General features: G+C 41.6%; 1 protein-coding gene across 1 annotated transcript; it reads left to right on the forward strand.

Moving 5' to 3' along the window:
* The first annotated feature begins 1,420 nt into the window (after positions 1–1,420).
* LOC105935010 (high affinity cationic amino acid transporter 1) lies at positions 1,421–21,732 on the forward strand. Its single transcript, XM_036149922.1, has 12 exons — positions 1,421–1,540; positions 10,615–11,016; positions 11,103–11,258; positions 12,234–12,405; positions 12,479–12,612; positions 12,692–12,914; positions 13,894–14,033; positions 14,881–14,983; positions 17,971–18,176; positions 18,274–18,425; positions 21,175–21,283; positions 21,378–21,732. Exons 2-12 carry the CDS (start codon positions 10,647–10,649, stop codon positions 21,542–21,544), a joined length of 1,932 nt encoding a protein of 643 aa, XP_036005815.1. The 5' UTR covers positions 1,421–1,540; positions 10,615–10,646; the 3' UTR covers positions 21,545–21,732.
* The last annotated feature ends 1,770 nt before the right edge of the window (positions 21,733–23,502 follow it).

Raw genomic sequence — 23,502 nt, forward strand, 5'->3', positions numbered from 1 at the left:
TTTTATATAACAGGAATGTGTAAATATTCCAAATATTCACTCCATACACCCACAGAATGTGGGTCTCTGAACACACAATGCATCCAAACTCGAAGCAGACGGTCAACCACAGCAGAAGAAAATGCAATTCACACAGCCTCACCAAAATTGGACAGCCGGCGCTTTAAAACGTCGCCTGGTCTGATAAGTCTTGGTTTCTGCAACATTTGACGTCAGCAGCATGAGAGCATGGATCCATCCTTTCTTGTATAATCAGAACCCCCGTATATATTTAGTGACTTTCCAGGCCCCTCTTGCAACTTTTTTTTTTCCTCAGATAAGCAACTAGCAGCAAATCTGGTGACTTTTTTTCTGTGTTATTGGTGACTATACATGAAAGCACCAATCGTTCTGCAGTTACTGTCTGGAGGCAGCAGCAAATACTTCCCCAAGCAGCGCTGTGGAGTTATAATCGTGTGGGGGGATATGTCATTTCCATACACACACCCTTCCTGAGCATTATTTATTATTCTTTATCACAACAGTGTCTTCTGATGGCTGGAGCGCGATGATGCAAGATGATGCTTCATGTCGCAAAGGTCAAATTCTCCAACAGTGTGCTCAGTTACCAGATCCCAGTCCAGTAGAGAACAGTTTGGACGTTATGGAACAGACCCACTCAAATTCATCTCCCGAAAGTTCTTCAGTAACTGCATCTTGCTATTATGTTGATATGGACCATGAGAATTATTTTTTTTTTTTTTCAGGCAACTTGTTAAATCTATTCCATGAAGAACTTGAGCAGCTCCAAATGCAAAGGAGCGAAAGTCTGTTTGCCTCGGTTTTAAGCCTGTTTGCCGTTGCCGTGACAAGGACGACTGGGAATCTGTACAGTCAGGTTTAAATGCAAAATGGCATCCAATCCAGTACAAGCAAAGGTGTACCTAATAAAGTGGCCTTTTGAGCGTAAGCGTGACTTTTTGCGTTGAACGCCGGGGAAAGCCGCGCTCGTGAAACCCATTTCCCGATGTAGATTTGTGTTATCTGTGAAGATCCAGGGTGGGATAAGAGGATCACCACCACTCAGCCACAGCAGGACGCTGCGAGAATGGACCGTAACAGCTTTGTTGTTTTTTTTTTCCCCACAGAGTCTTTTACAAGTTCACTAGAAATTCATTATCATCCGGCGTTGAAAAGAACAGCAGGGACAGATGTGAAGGCATGCATACCGATGAGCTATAGGGGGAATTTTTTAAAAGTGAGACGTGGCCGGAGGGCATGCTGCTCTCTGATCTCCATCCAAGATGCCTCAGAGATGACCTGAAAGGCCATTGACTTGTGAAGCGCGACATCTAGCGGCTGTGAGGCGCTGCTGCATTCAAGCCATCGGGTGGAGCCACAGAGAGCTGGGTGGGTGGACTCTCTTTTTTTTTTTTTTTTTTTTGTTGTGTGTGTGAGTACTACACACTTACATGCTTGTGTCCTTCCTGGGGAATCATCTATCAGCTTTTATGAAGGGGAATTGGAGAAAAAACTAAACCCGTTTGTGGCAGACTTTAAAGTAAGTGAACGGTGATAATTATTCTGTTGTTTTGGTGTGAAAGAGGAAGGGAAGAAACTCGGCAAGCAGCGCGGTTTCATCTGAGCCATGCTCATGCGCTGCAGTTGTTAATAAGGAAGCAGCAGCAGCAGCAAGCACATGGACCCAGAAAGGACGGAAAGGATCATCCGGCTGATGCAATAACACTTCGGGGCATCTCAGAGAGAAGCTCCGCTCTCCGTACGGGCACACTTTGAAGTTGCAAAGTGTAGTGTAAATAATCAGGAAGCCTAAGCATCGAGGCAAATTCGAAGAAGTTCTGTTGATGTTTACACTTTAAAAAAAAAAAAAAAAAAAAAATGTGAGCGCGGCAGGCGGAGGAGCATTTCCTTTTATAGCAGTGCGGTTCCCGTCTGTAGTGTTGGCGGATGGACTCGCGTGAACCCGGCCCGCGTATGAATGAAACTTCCTGTTTGATGCGGCAGCTTTTGGGCGCGCTGCTGTAACTTTACAATTAAAAATATCATATAAACCATTTGGATCAGAACGGGTTGCTTTTTTTTAAATCTGTTTTTGTTGAACTGGGAAACTTTCAATACTTTTCAGAGGCTGCCCTAGATTGTTTGAGACCTGAAGCAGAATTTGGGGCCCTTGATCTTTTGCATGCTGAACTCATTTGTTAATTTAACTTGTAACCACTGAATTTAAATGATACAACCATTCTGTGTATTTTTATTTATTTTTTTCGTTTTTCTCAGAATTTAAGAAACGTGTACAAAACAAAAATCGAGCACAACACAGCCTGATGTTTTTGCTCAGTGACGTCCGTATTTTTCCGAATATAAGTCACTCTGGAATATAAGGCTACGTTCACACTGCATGTCTTAATGCTCAATTCCGATTTTTTTTTTCCATTCACATTTCTAAATATATGCGACTTGTATGTGATCTCCTGTGTGAACTGAATGCCTCCAACCGAAGTGTCCCGCATGCGCACTCGAGGACGCGATGATGTCACACGTAGCAAGCGTCCTCAGTGTTTGCGGAAGTAAACATGGATTACAATGCTGGCGCGCATTTTGCGGTCATTAATTTATTTTCTAACCGGAGCTTTCTCTCCACTGAATGCTCTCCTCATTGTTGTCCGCTATGAGTGTCGTCTCTCTTCCCGCTTCTGCATAGCAGGACGCAGAATAGTGACATTTGTCGAGTATCGGTGACGTACAGGTCTGATAAATGTGACCCGGCCGTACAGACACAGGTCGCATTTGAAAAGATCAGATACGTATCGGATTCAGGAGCACGTATCCAAGTGGCCTGGGTCGCATTTGAAAAAAATCCAATCTGTGTTGTTCAGACTGTCATAAAAAGATCAGATACAGGTCCATATGGCTTCAGGCTGCAGTGTGAACGTAGCCCAGTCAAAAAATGCATCATAAAAAGAAAAAACAAAAACATATAAGTCACACAGGTCTAAAAGCATTTATTTTTATTTCACACAATACAACACTAAGAACTGGCATTTAATCCTGTAAACTGATTTATTCAATTACACAATTGCATCCAAAAGCGGCTGAATAACATGGAACATTCCTGGGAGGTTGAATGGAGTAAATCAGGAAAACAAGCTAGCAACTCCAACCGGCAAGGTTCTTGCCAGCGCGGTTGTCAAAATTACGATGAAATTAGACCGTGAGCGTAGCGGTGCTAAGCTAACAGTACGACACGGACGTTTCAGAGCAACATAGAGCTCACGTGCATCAGCGAAGTTGTAAACCGCCCGGACAACAGACCTGTAAGCTAGCGCTAGCAGTTATTAGCTTCACAGACAGCCCATTAACAGGGTTCTCACTCTCTGCGTGAATGCGTACTGAAACAGAGGAACAACATACAAACATGTGTTCAGTATTTGTTGTTTGTAAGTTCGTAAAGCCTAGAGTGTCCTCTTGTGGCGATTATATAGTAATTTTTACTACTTGGTTCATGTTGGTCAGTATGATTTACCATTTAAAATTGAAATATAAGTCACACCTGACTATAAGTCGCAGGATCGGCCAAAGTATGAAAAAAAGTTTGACTTATAGTCTGAAAAATACGGTGATTTGGAACGCAGAACCCGGGTAAATGTGCATAGCGTAATGCCCACCCAAAGAAAATATAATATAGCGAAGTAAGGAATGGCAATATGGACTTTGAATTTTATCATAATAATTTCTTATCTTTTATTGCAATAATGATAAAGCAGTATAGGTGAATCAGTTACCATCATCATTGGATTTTTTGCCAGTCCATCTGTCTCTGCATACAGTTAAAGCCTACATACATGACTAAAAGTAAAACCTGGCCATTATTGAACAGGCTACTTTAGGACACATCTGCAAAGATCATTAATTTGTTCACTGATGTCACGATTAATCCGAATTCTTATCACTATAACCTGCATGATATTGCTAAAAGAAATTTAAATGCTGAGTCATCCAGTTGGAAGGAGGAAGTTAGAAGAAAGACTGATATACGATGGGGTTATTTTGTGTACGTGTCACTTTTCTCCACATAATTCATGAGCCTTAACCAAATGTGCTTGATAATTAGAGCTTCGTAATATATCAAATTGGAATAGGCATTGCAACATTCAATCTCAAAGGACGTCTTCGGCACAAAAATTAGTACGATGTTATATTTTAACTGTCATGCGTTCACACACTGCATGTAGGTGGTATATTTGCCCAGTCACATGAACTTTAACGGCCCTTAATGCTCACACTGTTTATTTTTAGCGGCGGAGATACCAAAGTTCAGGGAGACCGGTGCAGACAATGCGTCGCCCAATGGTAAAGAAAAGATGCATAGAAATATAAGCTGAGTGTAGTTGATGTCATCGTCACAATAATGGCGAATCAGATGAAATACATTTTAATTTTTTTTTTAATTTACTGATGTTTTATAGCCGTGTTAATGCATTGGCTGATTAGGGTGTGAAACCATGCATTTCCATTGTTTAACCTTTTCTAAATATTAGTATTTTTGACACATATAATTATGGATTATCAATATCTGTATGCCATAATAAAATTAGAGAAAAACAAAATAAAGGCTTCAAATATTTCGCTCCATGAATCTATATAATATATGACTGTCACTCTGAATTATGGACAGGAACCAATTAACTTTATACACAATATTCTATTTTTTAAGGTCTATCTGCTTTTTATTTATTTGCTGACCCTGAGCACGAAAACAAATACTTTATTTTTTTGTTGTTTTATGTTAATATTGGCCTTCCAGAAAATATACTGAATTCACCCGTGCTAATTAAGAACAAAGTCTAAAGAGGTTAAACAATAGCTTGTAGTCATATTTTACAGCAGGTTATTATTGCGCCCAGTCTCTCAGCAGCAGCAGCGCTATAATCTGTTGCAAAAGCAAAAACACGAAAAGTTAAAATTAAAGCAACTTATCAAATTAAGCTATGAAACTTTTTTTTTTTTTAGTCAGCATCCTCAACCTCTTCAACACTCCAAAAGAGTCTGTTCTTACGCGGTGCTTTCTGTCAGTGGGAATAAAACGATACACTATTTGTATTTGGCGTCTGGATGGCGGTTTCTTTGACAGACTTACTTAAAACCATTGCTATGATCAATAGTGTATTTGCTCTTCCAAGTTAACTTTAGAAATGAACACTAATTACTACACAGAAGAGGTTGAAAAAGAACCCAAAGTTCATGTTTTTTGTTTTTGTTTTGTTTTTTTGCCGCAACAGTTAATTAGGCTTGGCAACGTTCATAAAATAAATGCAAATACATTCGAGGTAATAATTAATCCTCCTAATAAGCAGCGTGGCCACCTGTCAAGGCACAATAAAATTAATTGTTCTCTTAATATATTTTTGGAGCAATGCTATAGGCAGGGTTGTTGCATCAGACACTCACCAAGGATACCTGATGAGATATCATTTAGATTACGGCCTTGCAAAGAAATATGTATGTCCCTATTTACTTTTTTACATTAAAACCACCAGCTTGAATGTATTTCATAAGGGATTTATGTGGTAATCCAACAAAAAGCTGTGAAAACTGAAGGATAAGGGACACATCCTTCCTGTCCGTTCAGAGCCTGCTTCTCTGCGTGTCTTTCTGTTGTCTCCATATGCTTGTGCATCTAGAGACCTAAACTATTGTCTGTCCATCTTTAGGTCAAGCTTAACATTGGATGGAAGGCATGGACGCAGTTTGTTTGAGCCTTGTCATAGATTCTCAGTGGTGTTGAGGTGTGGCCTTGAGATGACATGTTTCATGATTTGGCGCTATATAAATAAAATTGAATAAATTAAAACACGGCTGAGAGAGGGAGTACAGTATGCGGTAGTAATAGGCAGTAGAGGCGGCGGAGGCAGTCAACACGACAGCCGCGGAAAGTAATAAGTCATAACGCCCAAGCCCTATTATTAATATATTCTTCTTATATGTTTTAAATACTTAACAGTTAATTACCTGTGACAAAGTGAGCACCGCAGACTCTGGCGTATTCCAGCTTAACACCGTCCAAATCGGACCTGGATATCCGTGTCAGCCATAGGTGACGGCGTTGTTCAGACAGCTGTTTTTTTTTTTCACACTGATTCACTATTACGGCTGGTAGGCGATAGAAAGCGTTGATCTCCACCTCCACGGGCCGTGCAACCAACCATTAAACACGTTTTCCCCATTGTTCACTTCCAATACTGCCTAAGGCGTCATACAATGCAGGTCAACGGTGCGAAACGACTGCCACCCAATATGGCGGACGCGCTGAGTAGTCACGTGAGCGTGACGTCAGCTGAAAACCCCCTATTGAATTGAATTGAATTGGACTTCTAGCAGGCCATTCAAACGTATGAGTATGCGTTTGATGGGCCACTCTCAAGTCCTTTGGGGCCCCTAACATGTTTTCTTCCAGGATTGCCCTGTATTTAGCGCCTCCTATTTCCCCATGAGGTCTGCTAGGCATTCCCACCACCTCTATCTTTCACAATGGGGGTATTGAGTAGTATGCGCAGCTCTAGTTTTCTGTTGTATTTTGCATGAGAGCCAAAACCTTCCATTGTGATGTTACTCGACTATAGCGCCCTCTTCCAAATGTTGGCTTTGTCCGCCGCCTGGCGTCTTCCTACTGCGACTCTTGATGCACAATGCAGATTGGTTCTGTCAGTACTTTCATCATAGCGTGGGATCTCTTCAGCTCCTCCAGTTATCGCGGGCTTCTTGGCTGCTTCTCTGATAAATGTCCTGCGTTCCCCGCCTGTCAGTTTTGGTGCATTTTCTGTTGTGAGGTTTACACAGGGCTGTACGATAATTCTATAATGATATATATCGATCGGTATACGTATATTGATGATAGACAAAGTGTCATAAAAGTTCAATAGAACAACAGTTTTCCTTCCTTTTGCATTCTAGCAAATATCTATAATGTTAGTTAATATTCCAGTCATTATTCCCTCCCAACCAATCACAAACGCAGACCCAGGAACCAAGCTCCGCCCCCTTCAAAGAGTTCAGGGAGCGCTCGTTATTTTTTTTTCTTTTTTAAATACTTTTAGTTTTGGTAAAAAGTTGGTTGAATAAAGAGTTTAGTTTGAATTCAGTGTTTTTAACTTAGTTAGACAACTTTATTTGTCATTTTGTATGCACAGAGTGCGTACAGAACAAAATTTCGTTTCATACAGCATGTAAATTGCAGTAAAATTAAATTACAGTATAAGGTGCAGCAGTGATTTAAAAGTAAACAAACAGACAGACAAAGGTTTGTGTTCTGTATCTAAAAATAGGTCGCTAAGCGACAGCCTAAAAAGGGCTACACTTAAATATATGTTTTGAATTTGTTGATAATTATCGATATTGATTGAATATGATTTCTATTTTATCAGTATAGTTTTTTTCTATATCGTCCAGCCCTAGGTTTAAAGTTCTGTGATGTTGTTTTACAACCGCACCCTGACTGAAACTTTCCCACGTCTTTATACCAGAGCTATTGGCTTCATTTAGTGGTACCAGGAGAAAAAAAATATGGTTAAATACAAATACCCGCCATGCTTCTTAGATTTTTATTTTATTTGTAAAAGTAATTTAAAAAACATGTATTTTCTTTCCACTTCACGGATATTCGCTACGTTTTGTTGACCTGTCACACAAAATACCCATGCATGGTGTTGAACTTTGTGGTTTTAATGTTGCAAACTGTGGTTTAAAGAAAAAAAAAAGTAAGGTGTGTAAATTCCACACACGGTACATTGTAAAGCACGTGGGCACGTTGGAAATAATCTGAAACCCATCGGGGAGGGGGAAAAAACCATGAGGCAGTTATAGTATGGCAACTTTGCGTCATCAGCCTGCCTGCCCTAAAAGCTGAGCAACCCTGGGCACACCGAGCGTGTACACTACTGGTCAACTCACATCCACTTATTCTAATTTCAAAAACTAATCAAAAATCTAATCAAATGAGTGATTACTTTGTAATTTATGCATTGCTTAGCTGATCCGCTATTAGAAGCTGTGTTTGGGGGGTCTAACCGTGGCTGTCGGCGTAAAAGGCGTTTCACAGGGAGCAAACCAATCGGGCCTGCAGGGGAACATTACAGACCAGCGGCTTTTCCAAATTCATGCACATGCCGCTATGAGTCATCAGCACGGCGATTGGTCGAGCCAAGGGCAGGGGCCCTTTTCTTTCCACCCGCCTTTTTTTAGCTCGGCTAAGGCATGCCACATCATGTCCATTCTGCTCTGTGTCTCTGTTGTTATTTCGGAGCCATTGACTCATCGTAGTGTTGCATTTTTTATTTTTATTTTTTCTGGGCATGGCTGGGGCTGACGATCCCTTCCACCAGCAGCAAATAAGGACACGGTCCTGCATGTGATAGGCCGGTTCCGATTTTAGATCAACGAGAAAGAAATACCGGTTGTTCTCATATACTTTTCTTCTTTTCCAGTCGATGTTCTTTTTCTAGTGTCTATATTTGCCTTTTTTTTTTTTTTTCAGGTTGTTTTGGCCGCCCCACGTGGGTCAGAATAACAGTTCACCATGACCTGGGCACACAGCTTAAAACTGTCAGTCAGGTTTCATCAGAGGGTTGTTCACCGTTTGAATTGGGGTAAAAGAGGCAGCAAAATTATTGGACCAAACGCCGTTGTATTTAAGTGATATCCTCAAGGTTATCATACCAGGAGAGTCTCATATCAGCCCTGGCCTAGTCAAATCCCAGACCGCACTTTTAGATATCATACATATCCTGTTCTCTCCACTTTGGCAGAGCAGCACACTGCAAAAAACGGATTCAAAAATAAGTAAAATGTTCTTAAAGTTAGTGTATTTGTCCTTGATTTGAGCAGGTAAATAAGATGATTTGCCAATGGAATAAGATTTTTGCACTTAAAATAGGAACAATTCATCTCCATCATCTTATTTCAAGTGCAGGATGTCTAATTATCTTATTTTAGGGGTCAAAATACTCATTCCATTAGCATATCATCTTATTTACTTGCTCAAATCAAGGACAAATACACTAACTTTAAGAACATTTTGCTTATTTTTAGATCTGTTTTTACAGCATGTCCCAAACCTTGAAAATCTAACGGCATCCTATCAGGAATGAACCACTCCAAATCTTTAGGCATGTATTGTATTATAAGAACAGCACAATCAAATTATTATTTGTGTGTCTACGTGTGTACTTTGTCTGTGGTGTAATCACAGCTGCCCCTGGGGCCACGTGACGCGTCGGCTGTTTTATTTGCAATCCAAATACCTGAACGGTCCGTATCCACTATGAGGCGGCGGCCTCGCGTGTCAGAGGAAGCTGCCTGTAAATGTGTCATCTAAAGCCGATGGCGAGGCGACCTGCAATCCGGAGAGTAACGTTTGGGAGCACTGTAAGGTGACGGGCCGTCAGAGAAGCGTTGAGGATCCTGTGTGGGTTAGGTGTAAAAGTGAAGTGAGAACTTTCCTTTGTCATTTCTGTCGCCGACGTGTGTTGATTTAGCGGAAGCTTGAATCTGAAATGTCACGATTATTTCGTAGTTTCTGTTGACCTGAAATTGCAAACAAGGAATTAAAAAAAAAAAAAATCTCCACTTTAACATTTTTCATGAGCACAATAAGTTGCATGCTGTTAATTCCTTTATTTAAATTATATTTTGGTCTAAAAGTCCAGTGACGGGTTGGCTCAGCTGTGTTGGAAGAAAGCCAAAGACGATATGTACCTGGGACTTTAAGGGAAAACAAAACGTGGAACATGAAATAGTTAGTCCACCCATCTTTTAATCACACTGCAAAAACGAATCTAAAAATAAGTAAAATGTTCTTAAAGTTAATGTATTTATCCTTGATTTGAGCAGGTAAATAACATTATCTGCCAATGGAATGAGTATTTTGACCCCTAAAATAAGATATTTCGACATCCTGGACTTGAAATAAGATGATGAAGATGAATTGTTCCTATTTTAAGTGCAAACATCTTATTCCATTGGCAAATCACCTTATTTACCTGCTCAAATCAAGGACAAATGTATTAATTTTAAAGGAATATTTTACTTATTTCTAGTTCCGTTTTTGCAGTGCGGTCAGTCAGTTTATGGTGCGTTCAGTAACCAAAAACCCATTTTCTGCAGCGACAGCTTCAGCACTTTTCAGCCGTCTCTCTACTAGCTTTGCAGGTGTAGATAAATACACGTTTCTTTCCCCCCATTCTTCTGAGTGAAGTAACTAAAGCTCAGATTGCCTGGATACCACAAGATCCACAAATCGATATTGCGAACATACCATTAGACTTCCAACAGTGTTTAAGTCTACACTTTGGAACATTGTGAGACAGGAATCCAAATCGTCTAAGCCGTCCAGCTCTATATTTAAATGCCACTTTCACCTTTTTATGGCACTTTCAAAGCTTTTCTTTGTGAAAACTTTCTATCATTTTCCTGTCACGTCTCAGTCATGCACTGCTCATCTTTAAGGGGTGCGAATACTTTCTCTAAAGCACCATATAATAAGTCAGACGCATTGACTAACTTGTATTTACAGATGCATCACATTCTCCTCACCATTCTCCTATCCTGTTCTGTCCACAGGTATCTTTTTAACATTTCCGGCGCCGGCAGCGATGATTCTGGCCACCTTGAAAAACGTGGGGAAGCAGCTGCTGCGGGTGAAGGTCGTGGACTGCAGCGCAGACGACTCCCGGCTGTCCCGATGCCTCAACACCTTCGACCTGGTGGCCCTGGGCGTGGGAAGCACACTGGGCGCCGGCGTCTACGTGCTGGCTGGCGCCGTAGCTCGTGACACCGCCGGGCCCGCCATCATCATCTCATTCCTCATCGCCGCCCTGGCGTCGGTCTTGGCCGGCCTGTGCTACGCCGAGTTCGGCGCCCGTGTGCCAAAAACCGGATCGGCTTACCTCTACAGCTACGTGACGGTGGGAGAGCTGTGGGCTTTTATCACCGGCTGGAACCTGATTCTGTCCTATGTCATTGGTGAGGTCATTTAAGAACAGGAAGGGGGAGTACTTTGTTGCAAACTTCTGTGTTTTTTGAGATTACCTGAAAACGTCTCTGTGCAGGAACTTCAAGTGTGGCGAGGGCGTGGAGTGCAACCTTCGACGAGCTGACTGGAAAGCACATTCAGGGATTCTGCAAAGAACACTTGAGTATGGAGCCCGAATTCCTGGCGGACTACCCAGACATCTTTGCTGTCTTCATCATACTCCTCCTCACAGGTCGGAAACAAAGCATGTCCTTCCAGTAAACCTACACAGTGACAATAAGGTTCAAAAGAACAAATGAATTTGATTTTCCAGGCCTGGATGAGAAAAAGAAAGACAAATGAGTCTAGAAACTGTGGATCTAAAAAAAAAAAAATCTTAATAATCAAAAGTTCCTTAAATCCACAAGTTTTTACAGTTCTTTTTTCTACGTAAATAAAGGACATAAAAATGAGAGCAAATAACGTGTATGGACCCTGTGTTTTCTCTCCTCACTTCAGTCGTATCTGATCATATATATTCTTTTAACCCTTTCCTTTTATTGGTATAATAAATTACAAATTACATGCTGTACATTCTCTTATAGATGTTTTGGTATTGAAATTCAGCAACAGCTCGGTAGGCTCTGCCATATTGTAAAGAAGCCAATTTGTGTTGTTTTTTTTTTTGTTGTTTTTTTGAGGAACGCAAGAAAGAAAGCATGTAACTGGGGCTATGTAGGAAAACAAAATGTGGAACACGTTCTGACGAACGAAGCATTTTAAATAGTCCAGCCATACTTTAAGTATCCTTTTGTTTATGGCGTGTTCAATAACCAAAAAGCTGCCCTAGTCGTCTCCGGAATAAATTATGACATTAACCCTGGTCGCATGTTGTAAATTAGCACCAGAAACGGTTGAGCCTCTGTCCTGGAATGTCCATTAGACGGGTAAAAACACGCCGTCTTAAGGTCACATGTTTCTCCAGTGAGCACAGACAGAAATACTTGAAGTCTTTTTGCTTTTGTCACACCACAACTTCACTGCTTCATCAGCGGTTATGTATTAGACCAGCACAGAGAAGCGCATACGTGTGGAATTTAGTGGGAGAAACAATGTTAAATGGGTTTCAAGTTTTGTTTAACAACTAACATGTTGATTTTTCTTTTCTTTTTTTTTAATCTGAAATCCCATCATAATTTTTTTTTTACCCTCTTTTAACTTTTCACAGGCCTTCTTGCTTTTGGAGTCAAAGAATCAGCCATGGTGAACAAGGTATTCACTTGCATCAACGTGCTCGTCCTGGTCTTTGTGATCATCTCTGGGCTGGTGAAAGGAAACCTGGAAAACTGGCGCCTGAACCCCGACGAGATCCTGAACGTCACTGGAAACGCCAGCGTTAAGTAGGTTAAATATAGATCAGCCTAGCCATGCTGATCCACAGTATCTAACAGTATTCTTTGTTTTTACTTTCAGTGCTTCATTTCCCCTCCCTACAAAGAAAGCTCTGGGCGACGGCAGCTTCATGCCTTTTGGGTGGACGGGAGTCTTCGCCGGTGCTGCCACCTGTTTTTACGCCTTTGTGGGGTTTGACTGCATCGCCACTACAGGTGAGAGCGCACGGATTAGCTCCGTCAGTGTGCACATGAGCTCTGTTGCCTGACTTTTTTTTTTTTTTTCCCCTCTCAGGAGAGGAGGTGAAAAATCCCCAAAGAGCCATTCCCATCGGTATCGTGGCCTCTCTTCTCATCTGTTTTGTGGCTTACTTCGGCGTTTCGGCTGCTCTCACCGTTATGATGCCGTACTACTTGCTGGACGAGGACAGCCCTCTTCCAGTGGCCTTCAAATATGTAGGCTGGGAGGGCGCCACTTATGCAGTAGCCATTGGCTCTTTATGCGCTCTGTCGACCAGGTAAGTGGGTCTCCTACTGCCTCTCAGCGTGAGAAGCCACAGAGGGCGCGTAATTGTTCAGTATGAATCTTTAGAAATGAATAATTCATCTCAGCCGCGCCGAGGAGTGAGTTCTTTTACACGGCGTTTTACTCTCCGTTAGCCGACGAGCTGCAGTTAAAAAGCAGCAGGTTGGAAAGACCGGGGGTTTTACGAGGCAGGCTACAGATCGGAAGGTTTCATTTAGTTGGAAATCTTTTCTTTTTTTTTCTTTTTTACCGCTGTTTGGTGAAACATATGTAAGCAAATGAAGAAAAGTCATTTAGATTTTGAAACAAATCGTGATTCTTGGTAGTTTTTAGGGTTCCTAATTTGTCTGGGAAAAGTTGTAACGCAACTGTTTTCATGGTTGATAAATATGGAAAAAAGAAAGCGGGGTATGAATAGTGAAGTACTTCCTATTTTAGTTCTGCAGACGGTATATGGATAGATTAAGAACGAGGTATCTATCCGGTTTTGAGTTTGATGTTTTTTTTTTCCCTAAATCTTCAATTTCATTAGTGATGCGTGGCTTTAACTGCTGTTGTAGGAAGCAATTAGTTCCCACATTTATTTGACAATAACTACGGTCTGTGTAGAGGTGCAGAAGCCTGGGATATTTAGGATCTTATTGAAGAAAATGCACAGACGCCACAGGGTTAGCTCCAGACTCACACCACACTGTAGAATTACATGCAGGTAACAGTGATGCGTATTTTTATGTTTACATGACGTACCCGCAGAACAATTAAAAACATTAGTCAATTATAACCATGCAACAATCCATTTGTGTTTGCTCCTTTTTAAGCATGTGGAGTAAAGTTTTAACCAAAAGGCTTCAGCTGTAACATAAAAGGCCCTCATTAAATGCTATTTCTTCTTCTCACTGCTGATGGATGGTGTGTTTTCATTGACATTGCATGCTCTCTCTCTCTCTCTCTCTTCTCCCTCCCTGCACTAGTTTGTTGGGCTCCATGTTCCCGATGCCAAGAGTGATCTGGGCCATGGCAGAAGACGGCCTGCTCTTCAAATGTTTGGCGAAAATCAACGAGCGTACCAAAACCCCGCTAATAGCCACAATAACATCAGGCATAGTTGCAGGTGAGCTGACGAACCTAAACTCAGTAAAACCCCAGACACCCGAGGCCTAACCTGCAAGCGCAGCCCAAAGGCGGCGAGCTTTAGTTTTTCCACCGAGCTGACACAGCACACTGCAAAAAGAGAACTAAAAATAAGTAGAATTTTCTTGAAATGAATGTATTTGCCCTTGATTTGAGCAGGTAAATAAGATTATCTGCCAATGGAATGAGTATGTTTGCCCCTAAAATAAGATAATTAGATATACAGCACTTGAAATAAGATGGTGGAGATGAATTGTCCCTATTTTAAGTGCAAAAATCTTATTCCATTGGCAAATAGTCTTATTTACCTGCTCAAATCAAGGAAAAATACTGTCATTTCAAGATTTTTCTTATTTTTAGCTCTATTTTTGCAGTGCAGCTGTTCTGCTGGGCTGATAATGTTTGAGGGCCACGTTTGAAATCTCCTCCCTCCTCCCTTGGGCTTTGGCTTGGCCTCCTTGGCTCCATGTTCCCACTGCCACGTGTTATCTTTGCTCTGGCTCGTAGCGGCGTGATCTTCTCGTTTCTGGCTCGTGTCAGCCAGAGGAAGACGGCCATCGTCTCCACCTTGGTGGCAGGGCTTGTGTCTGGTAGGTAGCTGCTGGGATAAAGCCAAAGGCAACAGTGCCCCCATGTGGAAGGAGGAGGGTGGGGAAAAAAATTATACCAGATTGTTGTTATTACAGCAATAGTCTGGCAGTTGCTTGCTATATTTTTAGACTTTATGAAACAAAAAATGTTATTTGGCCAATATTTTGTATGTATTCTTTGTGCATTGTTAGTCATTCTGCTAATGTGTGGTATTTCTCTCCCTTGTGCCCCTGCAGCTGTGATGGCTTTCCTTTTCAATTTGAAGGACCTGGTTGACCTCATGTCTATTGGCACGTTGCTCGCCTATACTCTGGTCGCTGCCTGCGTGTTGGTGCTCAGGTAATTGTATTTCTGACTATGTCGTTGCTGTGTGTAACCTAAACCAACCACCAGGATATTATGGACAATATACGGTCAGAGCATGAAGCTTAGATGCACTCCTCCTGGGCATGAATGGGATTAAGGATTTCTTTTGAGGCATTATTTTGTTTTTCTCTCAGGATGGAATTATACATTTAGAGAAATTACCACAAATTAAAAGGCGGAAGGTTGTAACAAGGCTGCACGGTTCCAAAGTTGGTAACGCCAGAAGGTCCCGGGTTCAAATCCTCGTGAGTTTGCATGTCTCCTGTAACAGTCCAAAAACGTGACTCGTCAGTTAATTGGTCTCTCTTAATCGGCCTTGGGTATGAGAGTGTTTCCGTGCGCGGTCATTTGTCCTTGTTTGGTTTTAAATCTAACGAGCCAGAGGAATGACGCAACTTCAGTACTGGACTCTCATACATCGACGGGAAGGGTAAATTAGGAGAGGCGGAGAGTCACGGTTATCGTTTACACAAGTATATAGAACCTACCACATTCATATATCTGCGTATATTTACACATTTGCACATAGGCTTCAGAACTGCTGAACTACCGAAGCCACAAATGGACTCTGTACCACATTTGTATATTGCACGGTTCTAATAATACCCACCTGTACACTGTGAATCGCACACTGTCTATTTCCCCTGCATTGTTTACATAAATTACGGCTGCACCATCTTCTGAAACTTACTGCAATTTGCTGTGATTTTACAAGCTGTATGCAAACGAAATTTCGTTCTGTACGCACTCTGTGCATACAAAATGACAAAAAAAGTAAGTCTAGAGTGTACTCTCCCATGCCAAGGGAGTGTACCGTATGACATCTGTGTTCCTAGCATGGCATTGGTGGAAAATGTCTCACCTTGTTCTGGAAATGACTTCGCTGACCCATTTTCCCTAATCAGTCCATTTTTTTCCAATCTAGGTATGTTAGTCTGAGTCCTGCGTGAGTTATCTGTTGTTTCCCCGTTAACTGCTTTCTGCAGCTCCAGCGTCTGTAAACTCCTAGTCTTTAACGTTAGCTTCAGTGCCAGACTGCTCACATGTTGGCGGGTCTCCGATGGGAATGCCGGGCTCCGTGCGCGTCCACGGTCGCTTCATCCCTCCAGGGCAGACCGCCTTTGCTGTAGTGGCCCGTGGAAAAGAGATCGATGGGACAGGGGAGCTAGACTAGGCGCCCTGCTGTGAGGCATTGCCCAGGGAGAGGTTCCTACAGTCTACTGTTTCTTGTGGCTTTCAGCCTACGGTCTTACATTTATTTTCCTCCTGGCTGAACTCCCAGCACTATGCACAAACCTTTGGAGCGCTCCAACTCCTCAGCTGGACTTCTGTTTGCTGACCTCTCCTCAGCTTTTAACACTCTGCAGCCCCACATCCTGGCCATCAAAGGATCATTGGACTACCTGCGAGGAACTTATCATTTCTACGTGACCAGCAAACATGCAGCTCAGCACACAGGATTATTAAAGACCCCTCGCAGATGTTTCACTGTGCCTTTGAGTGGCGTCTGTCCAAAGGTCAGCTTCAGTGTCGAGGTTGCAGGACACAGAGAAGGAGGCCCACTTAAATCCTGGACTGTGGTCTATCTGCATGAAGTTTGCATGTTCTTCATGTGCGTGTCTGGGTTCTCTGCAGGTACACCTGCTTCTTCCCACAGTCCAAAAACATTGTGTGTGGGTGTGCACACTTGTACTCAGTGTCTCAGTGTTGCCCTGTATTGGACTGGCGACCTGTCCAGAGTGTGCGCCGCCTCTCGCCTAATGACCGCTGGAGATGTGGACCAGCACCCACATGACCCTGCATCCATAAGCGGCTATAAACAATGGATGGATAGACTGATTACACGGCAATATTTAGAATTTAAAGATGTATGTAGGGATGCTATGATATGAAAACTTGTACCAATATCGATATCCAATATTAATATTGCTGTTATGTCCGATAACCTATATTTACCAATGTCTGTGTGTGTGTGAATGTATAAACACACAAGTTTACGTTTCTGGGATGATCGAATTTTGTTTTATTACCGACTGAAAACGATGCTGACGGAATTTTTGGTTGTGGGTTATATTCTAGACTTACACGCTGCTTTTCATATGTCTTCTTTTGACGCTGTGAAAAACACCCACCTCTCTGCTTCGTTAACATAAAACATATTCCTGGCTGCTACGCATTACTGTCACTGTCTCAAACCCCTGCAAAACAAACCGTTTCCCCCTCCTGAAACACAGGCACAAAGGGCAACTAGATGGAAATAAAAGTTGGTTGTTAATAAAGACCCAGCGTTACTTATCGGACCGATACACTGCAAAAACGGATCTAAAAATAAGTCAAATGTTCTCAAAGTTAGTGTGTTTGTCCTTGATTTGAGCAGGTAAATAAGATTATCTGCCAACGGAATGAGTATTTTGACCCCTAAAATAAGATAATTAGACATCCTGCACTTAAAATAAGATGATGGAGATGAGTTGTTCCTGTATTAAGTGCAAAAATCTTCTTACATTGGCAAATCATCTTATTTACCTGGTCAAATCAAGGGTAAATACACTAATTTTAAGAACATTTTACTTATTTCTAGTTCCGTTTTTTGCAGTGTATGTAATTAAAATGACTAACATTGGCCGAAACTGATGTTTATGCCGATATATCGTGCCTCTCTAGATGTGCGTGTAACTTTGAACCCAACCAGGTTACGAAACCAACCAGAGTCAACTATGTTTTCTATTACTGCACCCAGTTCTTACTTTTAAAGGTCATAGCATTTCTAACTTGCGTGATGATTCCACCCCGAGAAAGAAAAATCATTCTAATCAGAACAAGCATAGAAATGTTATATTAGTGCCTTTCTTGACTGTTTATCACTAGCGCTTTAAAATTCATCCACATAACTGCCATCTTTGCATTTCCCCCTCCATCCTGTAACAACTGTCTGCTCTCTGCCTGCCTGTCATGTGAAGGTACCAACCTGAGCAGCTGAGTGCGGCCTATGAAATGGCCAACACCCAGGATGACGCGGACCTCCCCGGGCCCGACGGCGACGCCAACGCCGACGTCTCGCCTCAGTCGGACGATACGGCCAGCATCAGGAATATCCTGTCCCCCTCCAACGCCGAGCCGTCTCCCAGGTCCGGTCGTGCCGTCAGCATCTGCACCAGCGTACTCGGTGAGCCTCGCACAGGGATGAAAGTGAACAGCGGCGTCTGAATGATTTACGCTGACCGGGCCCAGAGCGTAACCAGTTGTCCTTATCCCCCCCCCAGGTGTCCTGGTGTGTCTTTTCAGTATTGTGGCTGTCCAAGGAGGCCTGGCCCCCTGGTCCTTGTCTCTGGGGGCCGTTATCATTGTGGCTTCTTTACTGCTCATCTTCGTTGTATTCAGGCAGCCTCAGAGCAAAACCAAGCTGGCCTTTAAGGTGAGTTTGAACTTTCACTATACTGTTTTTTTTAATATTTTTTATTTTCTCTCATCTTCCAGCCCTATTCACACCGCTGTAACCTTTTCACATTCATCGGGCGTTACGATCACAAACCTCTGCGTCCTTTTTTTGGGGGGGGGTTTGTGCGAATAAACAACACGAAGTGGAAGACGTTTGTGCGATGGACAGAGAAGTTACACACGTTTGAAATTTTTAAGCTCTTAAAGCGTGGCGAGAATGTGAGTAAATCCCGTTTGTATCCGATACCTGTAAATAAAATCCCCTGCTACCAGCTGTCTTCAGAAGTAAATAGTCCGCCCGTGTGTAAAATGATCTCAGAATGTAGAACGAGTTAAGCTGCGTTGTGCAGGCATTAGAGGTTGGTTGAGTGAACAAACGGCAGACAGACAAAGAAACATGGCGGGGAGGTCAGAAATAAAATTCTGGAGGAGTTTGTTCTACATTATTGAGCACCTTTCAGTCCATAATCTGAGAATGGAAATAGTCCACCTAATCTGAGAAGCCAGGCAATGAGTCGAAGAAGCAGCCACGAGGTCCATGCTAACTGTTGAGGAGCTGCAGAGTACGTTGCTCGGGTGGGAAACATCCGTCATACATTCAACAACTGGGGGCTTAATGGCTGGAAGAACAGCCTTTTAGAGATAAGTCCATAAGAAGTGGCATTTGGTATTTGCTACAGGTCATGTAGGAGAATCGGCAAACGTCTGAAATAAGGGTCTCTAGTCAGATCCGCCTGAATTTGAGCATTATGGCCTAAATTCTGTAACGATATGAGGATGAAAACTGACATAACGCATTGGGCTGAACACGGGGATTCTTTTCTTCGGCAGGGAAGCTGGTTTGAGTCGAAAGGAAAACCTGTTAGACTTTAGACTGGGGTAGAGGTTCACTTTCCAGCAGGACCGCATTCCTAAACATACAGCTAGAGCTACAAGGTTTACATCAAAGGATATTCCTGTGTTACAATGAGCTAAACCCAACAAAGCACGTGTGGCAGGGCTTTAAACCTGCTGTTTACGGACACTCCCCTTCTCATCTGACTGACTTTGAGCCGTTTTGCAAAGAACAGGCAGGCGTTTCTCTCCGTAGATTTACAATGCTGGTACAAACAAAGCGTTGCCTCAGGGAAAGGTGGCGGAGTGCTGGTGAATACAAACACTCGCCACATATTTCTGGTTTTTAGTTTTAAAACCTTTAGAAAACCAGACTTTTCTCCCACTCAGTGTTTGTTGTGTTAACAAGATGCCAAAAGGTAAAGGGGGTACAATTTTTTTTTTTTCAAAGCTCAATCTGATTAATTGTAAAGGTTTTGTAACAAACCTTTTAATATTGAGATCCAAAAAAAAAAACTAAAGATCCAAAAAAGTTTAAACAGAGAAAAAATATATTCTCAGCAACTTATATCCTCATAAAAGCCAAATGTTCTGCTAATTTAAATGCAATTGAACCACATTTTGCTTTTTGATTGCATGTTAATGCCATGAAAACTCTTTCAACCATGTTAAATCTATTTTATTTTGTATTATGTCATTTTAAACTGGAAAAACCTGAAATTTGTTGCAGATATGTGACAAACACATTCTTTCTATTTTATCTGGTTCCTTCTGTTTTAAAATCAGTGTCCTTGGGTTTATTTACTTGAGAAGACCGCTAGACCTAAAACTCCTGAATTTATCCATGATTGATTTTTGGGCTTATTGTTGTAAATCCACCCTTTTTATTTAACATTTTAACTTTTTATGTCCATGTCTTGATCATGTAAGTTCTCGCCTGCCTCTGGCTGTAATTATCAGATAGTCTTCTCTCTCTGCGTGGATTTTTTTTTTTTCCCAGTGCAGCTCAGCATTAACTCAGAAAACTTTCTTGTCAAAGGCTTGTTAGGATGCTGATTTGTAAACTGCTCACATTGCATTAGGATCAGAGTGAAGGATTACGTTTTTCTCGTGTTTACCTCCTGGTCGAAGGTCATATTTATGCAGGCGTGGTGCACCTTCAGCACACAGTTTTAATCCTTCCTGGTGGCCCTCTGTGATCAGACGCAGGCGTTGATTTGCCTTGCTCCGGGCTTCCGATCATCTTCCGATGATGTGATTATGGCCTTCCTTGCTTTTTGTCTGCATTTACGGATATTTTCGTTGTCTTGCAAGATTTGCACAACTCTCTTTCAACGATGAGCGCAAACCCAAATAAATTAATAGTGATGTACAGTTTATTTTTCCCCCCCACACATAAATTCCTCCAATGCACTTATCGTATGCTCACAATTCTGCCTTTAGTAATAGCCATCTGTACATATATTCATTGCACATGTAAACTCTGTTATAATAACGACCATCTGTATATTATGCTATTGTACATATCTGTAAAACTCCATTTATAGTAATATCCACCTGTACATTATTTTCGGTACAAATCCAGCTGTAAATTTAGTTCACAATACTAGTTATCTATATATTATATTCATAGGACAAATCTATCAGTAAAATTCTGTTTATAATAGTATCCATCTCTATATTTATTCAGTAAAAACCCATGTCCGGTACTTATGGAACCATTGTTTATCCTGCACTTGCTGCTATTGCACTTCTGGTTAGACCTAAACTGCATTTCGTTGCCTTGTACCTGTACCTGTGTAATGACAATAAAGTTGAATCTAATCTAATCGTAATACATTTTATAAATCTATTTTTGTGAACATCTCATGTAATGGGCATTCTTTCCACAGGTTCCTTTGTTGCCCTTCATTCCCGTCGTCAGCATGTTCGTCAATGTCTACCTGATGATGCAGCTCGATAAGGGAACCTGGATACGCTTTGGCATTTGGATGCTTATAGGTACTTTTGCCGAAAAGTGAAACCTTTCCTGTCAGCTTTTTAAAAAAAAAAAAGCTGCTGACCTCTCTGATTTCTATTCCTCCACGAACTGCAGGTTTCTTGATCTACTTCGGCTATGGGATTAGGAACAGCGCAGAGGCGGCGGCGTCCAGGTCCGACGCCTTCGCGCCCGCCTGCTCGATAAAAGGAGAGCCTATGACCCCGGAGAAGGAGTCCTTCCTGCTCAGCACAGCGAGCAGCCCCCCAGACGACGATGACTAAGGGGGGAAAATGGAAAAAAAAAAGGTTTTTGTCTATGTCTGAAAGGTCTGCAGAGATGATAGCCGCGCGCGCGTCCTCTCGTATGTCTGCGTGAGGACAGTTTTGCTGACATATTTCAGATGCAGGATTAGTTATGGCTCAGAGGTGCAGAGCTGAATGTTTTTAATGTTTGTCGTTTACTGTGAATTACAAACAGAGCTGACATCGACCCACTCAGTTCTGTCAGTACACCTCTCACATACATTAGGTGTTCTTTAATGCAGCTTTTGTGTTTTTTTGTTGTTTGTTTTTTAAAGTTTCTTTGTTACTGAAAAAAAGTGACAGCTGATTGTTTTGTGCATTAATTTTACGTCTCACATAATGCACCATGGTGCCTTGGATGGGCTGCTCTATTTAGAGCTGTAAGTTAATGCATTGATGTATTTTTCTTTTAGCCGAACTATGTTGGATATAAAGATCATAAGTGTTGTTTTTTTTTTATGAGGGGAAATTGCACACTTCATCTTAAACCAGCAAAGCTGCTAATATGGAGTTTTCATCGGATACTTGAGAAGATTTATTTTAACTATTTCCCAAAAGAATATTACAGCCTTAAAAGTGAGATTCTTCTAACATTTGACAATTTTTATGAGCTAAAAATGCAGTTTATTTGTATGTATATAATGTTTGCTTTAGATTAGAAGTCAGCTTTTATGTAGTATGAGGAATTTTACATTTGTGGCGGATTTCTACATTTTGTACATGCATCTAAGACACGAAGAACAAACTGTTTTTTAATATTTAACGATTTTGCCTTGAAGCTAGCTGAGTTTGCTTTTCGCATTCACATTGTTCCGACTGAAACAGGTAAAAATGGCCCCATTAAGACTTTTTGTGCCCAATACAGGTCCAAGTTGCAAAGCCTAATACTTTATTAAAATCAATGTTCATGCATCAAAGCTTAGAAGCGTTAAATTGCAGTAAAATACACTGCAAAAACGGAACTAAAGATAAGTAATATTTACTTAAAATGAGTGTATCTGTCCTTGATTTGAGCAGGTAAATAAGATGATTTGCCAATGGAATAAGACAATTGCACTTAAAACGGGAACAACTCATCTCCATCATCTTATTTCAAGTGCAGGATGTCTAATTATCTTATTTTAGGGGTCAAAATACACATTCCATTGGCAGATAATCTCTTTTACCTGCTCAAATCTAGGACAAAAACACAAATTTTAAGAAAATTTTACTTATTTTTAGATCCATTTTTGCAGTGTAGCTCACTACATGTAATAAGTAACACATGGTTTACGCTCAGTGACTGTGTTGCTTTGAACCCACCCGCCGACGATGATCCGTTCGCTGTGCTAGCTGTGATTTTTTTTTGACAGCAGGTCGGTTTTACATTTCTAAAGATATATTTCACTCGACACGGACAGCCACACTTACAGCTTTCCCCTGCTGGGTGTTTTCATGCTGAACAGCGAAAATGCTAAGCTAATGCTTGCAGGTTGACTCCGTATTAATGTGGCTTGTTTAGGATTTGACTGCGGAAACATTTCAGTGCAATTCCAGAAGGAAGTCGCATTCGAAACATCTCCTGTTCTCTTGTTTTCTAAACCTGGTGCTCTGCTTCGGTCCAATTCAATGACTAGTGTTTCGGCGGTCTTTATCTACGTGCAGCGTACAGACCAGGCCCCGTATTCACAAAGATTCTCTCTCAGAGAGCTCTTGTTGTAGCCTAAAAGTTCCCACCTTGGAGTCTTGGCTTGAAAGCGCCGCTGAGAAAAGACTCTGAGGAAATGACAGAAATTTTGATCTTAGTGAGGAGGTGTAGTTGACCCCGTTGCTTGGTGTGATGCTGTCTTTAAAGAGCTGTGATTGGTTGATGGTACAAGAAAAAAACAACAACACAAATGCGCTCCTAGTAATGCAAGGAGAGAAATTAGCCTGGATTAAGAAACGTGTGTTGTGAC

The sequence above is a fragment of the Fundulus heteroclitus genome, chromosome 18, assembly GCF_011125445.2.
Source record: "Fundulus heteroclitus isolate FHET01 chromosome 18, MU-UCD_Fhet_4.1, whole genome shotgun sequence".
Lineage (NCBI taxonomy): Eukaryota > Metazoa > Chordata > Actinopteri > Cyprinodontiformes > Fundulidae > Fundulus > Fundulus heteroclitus.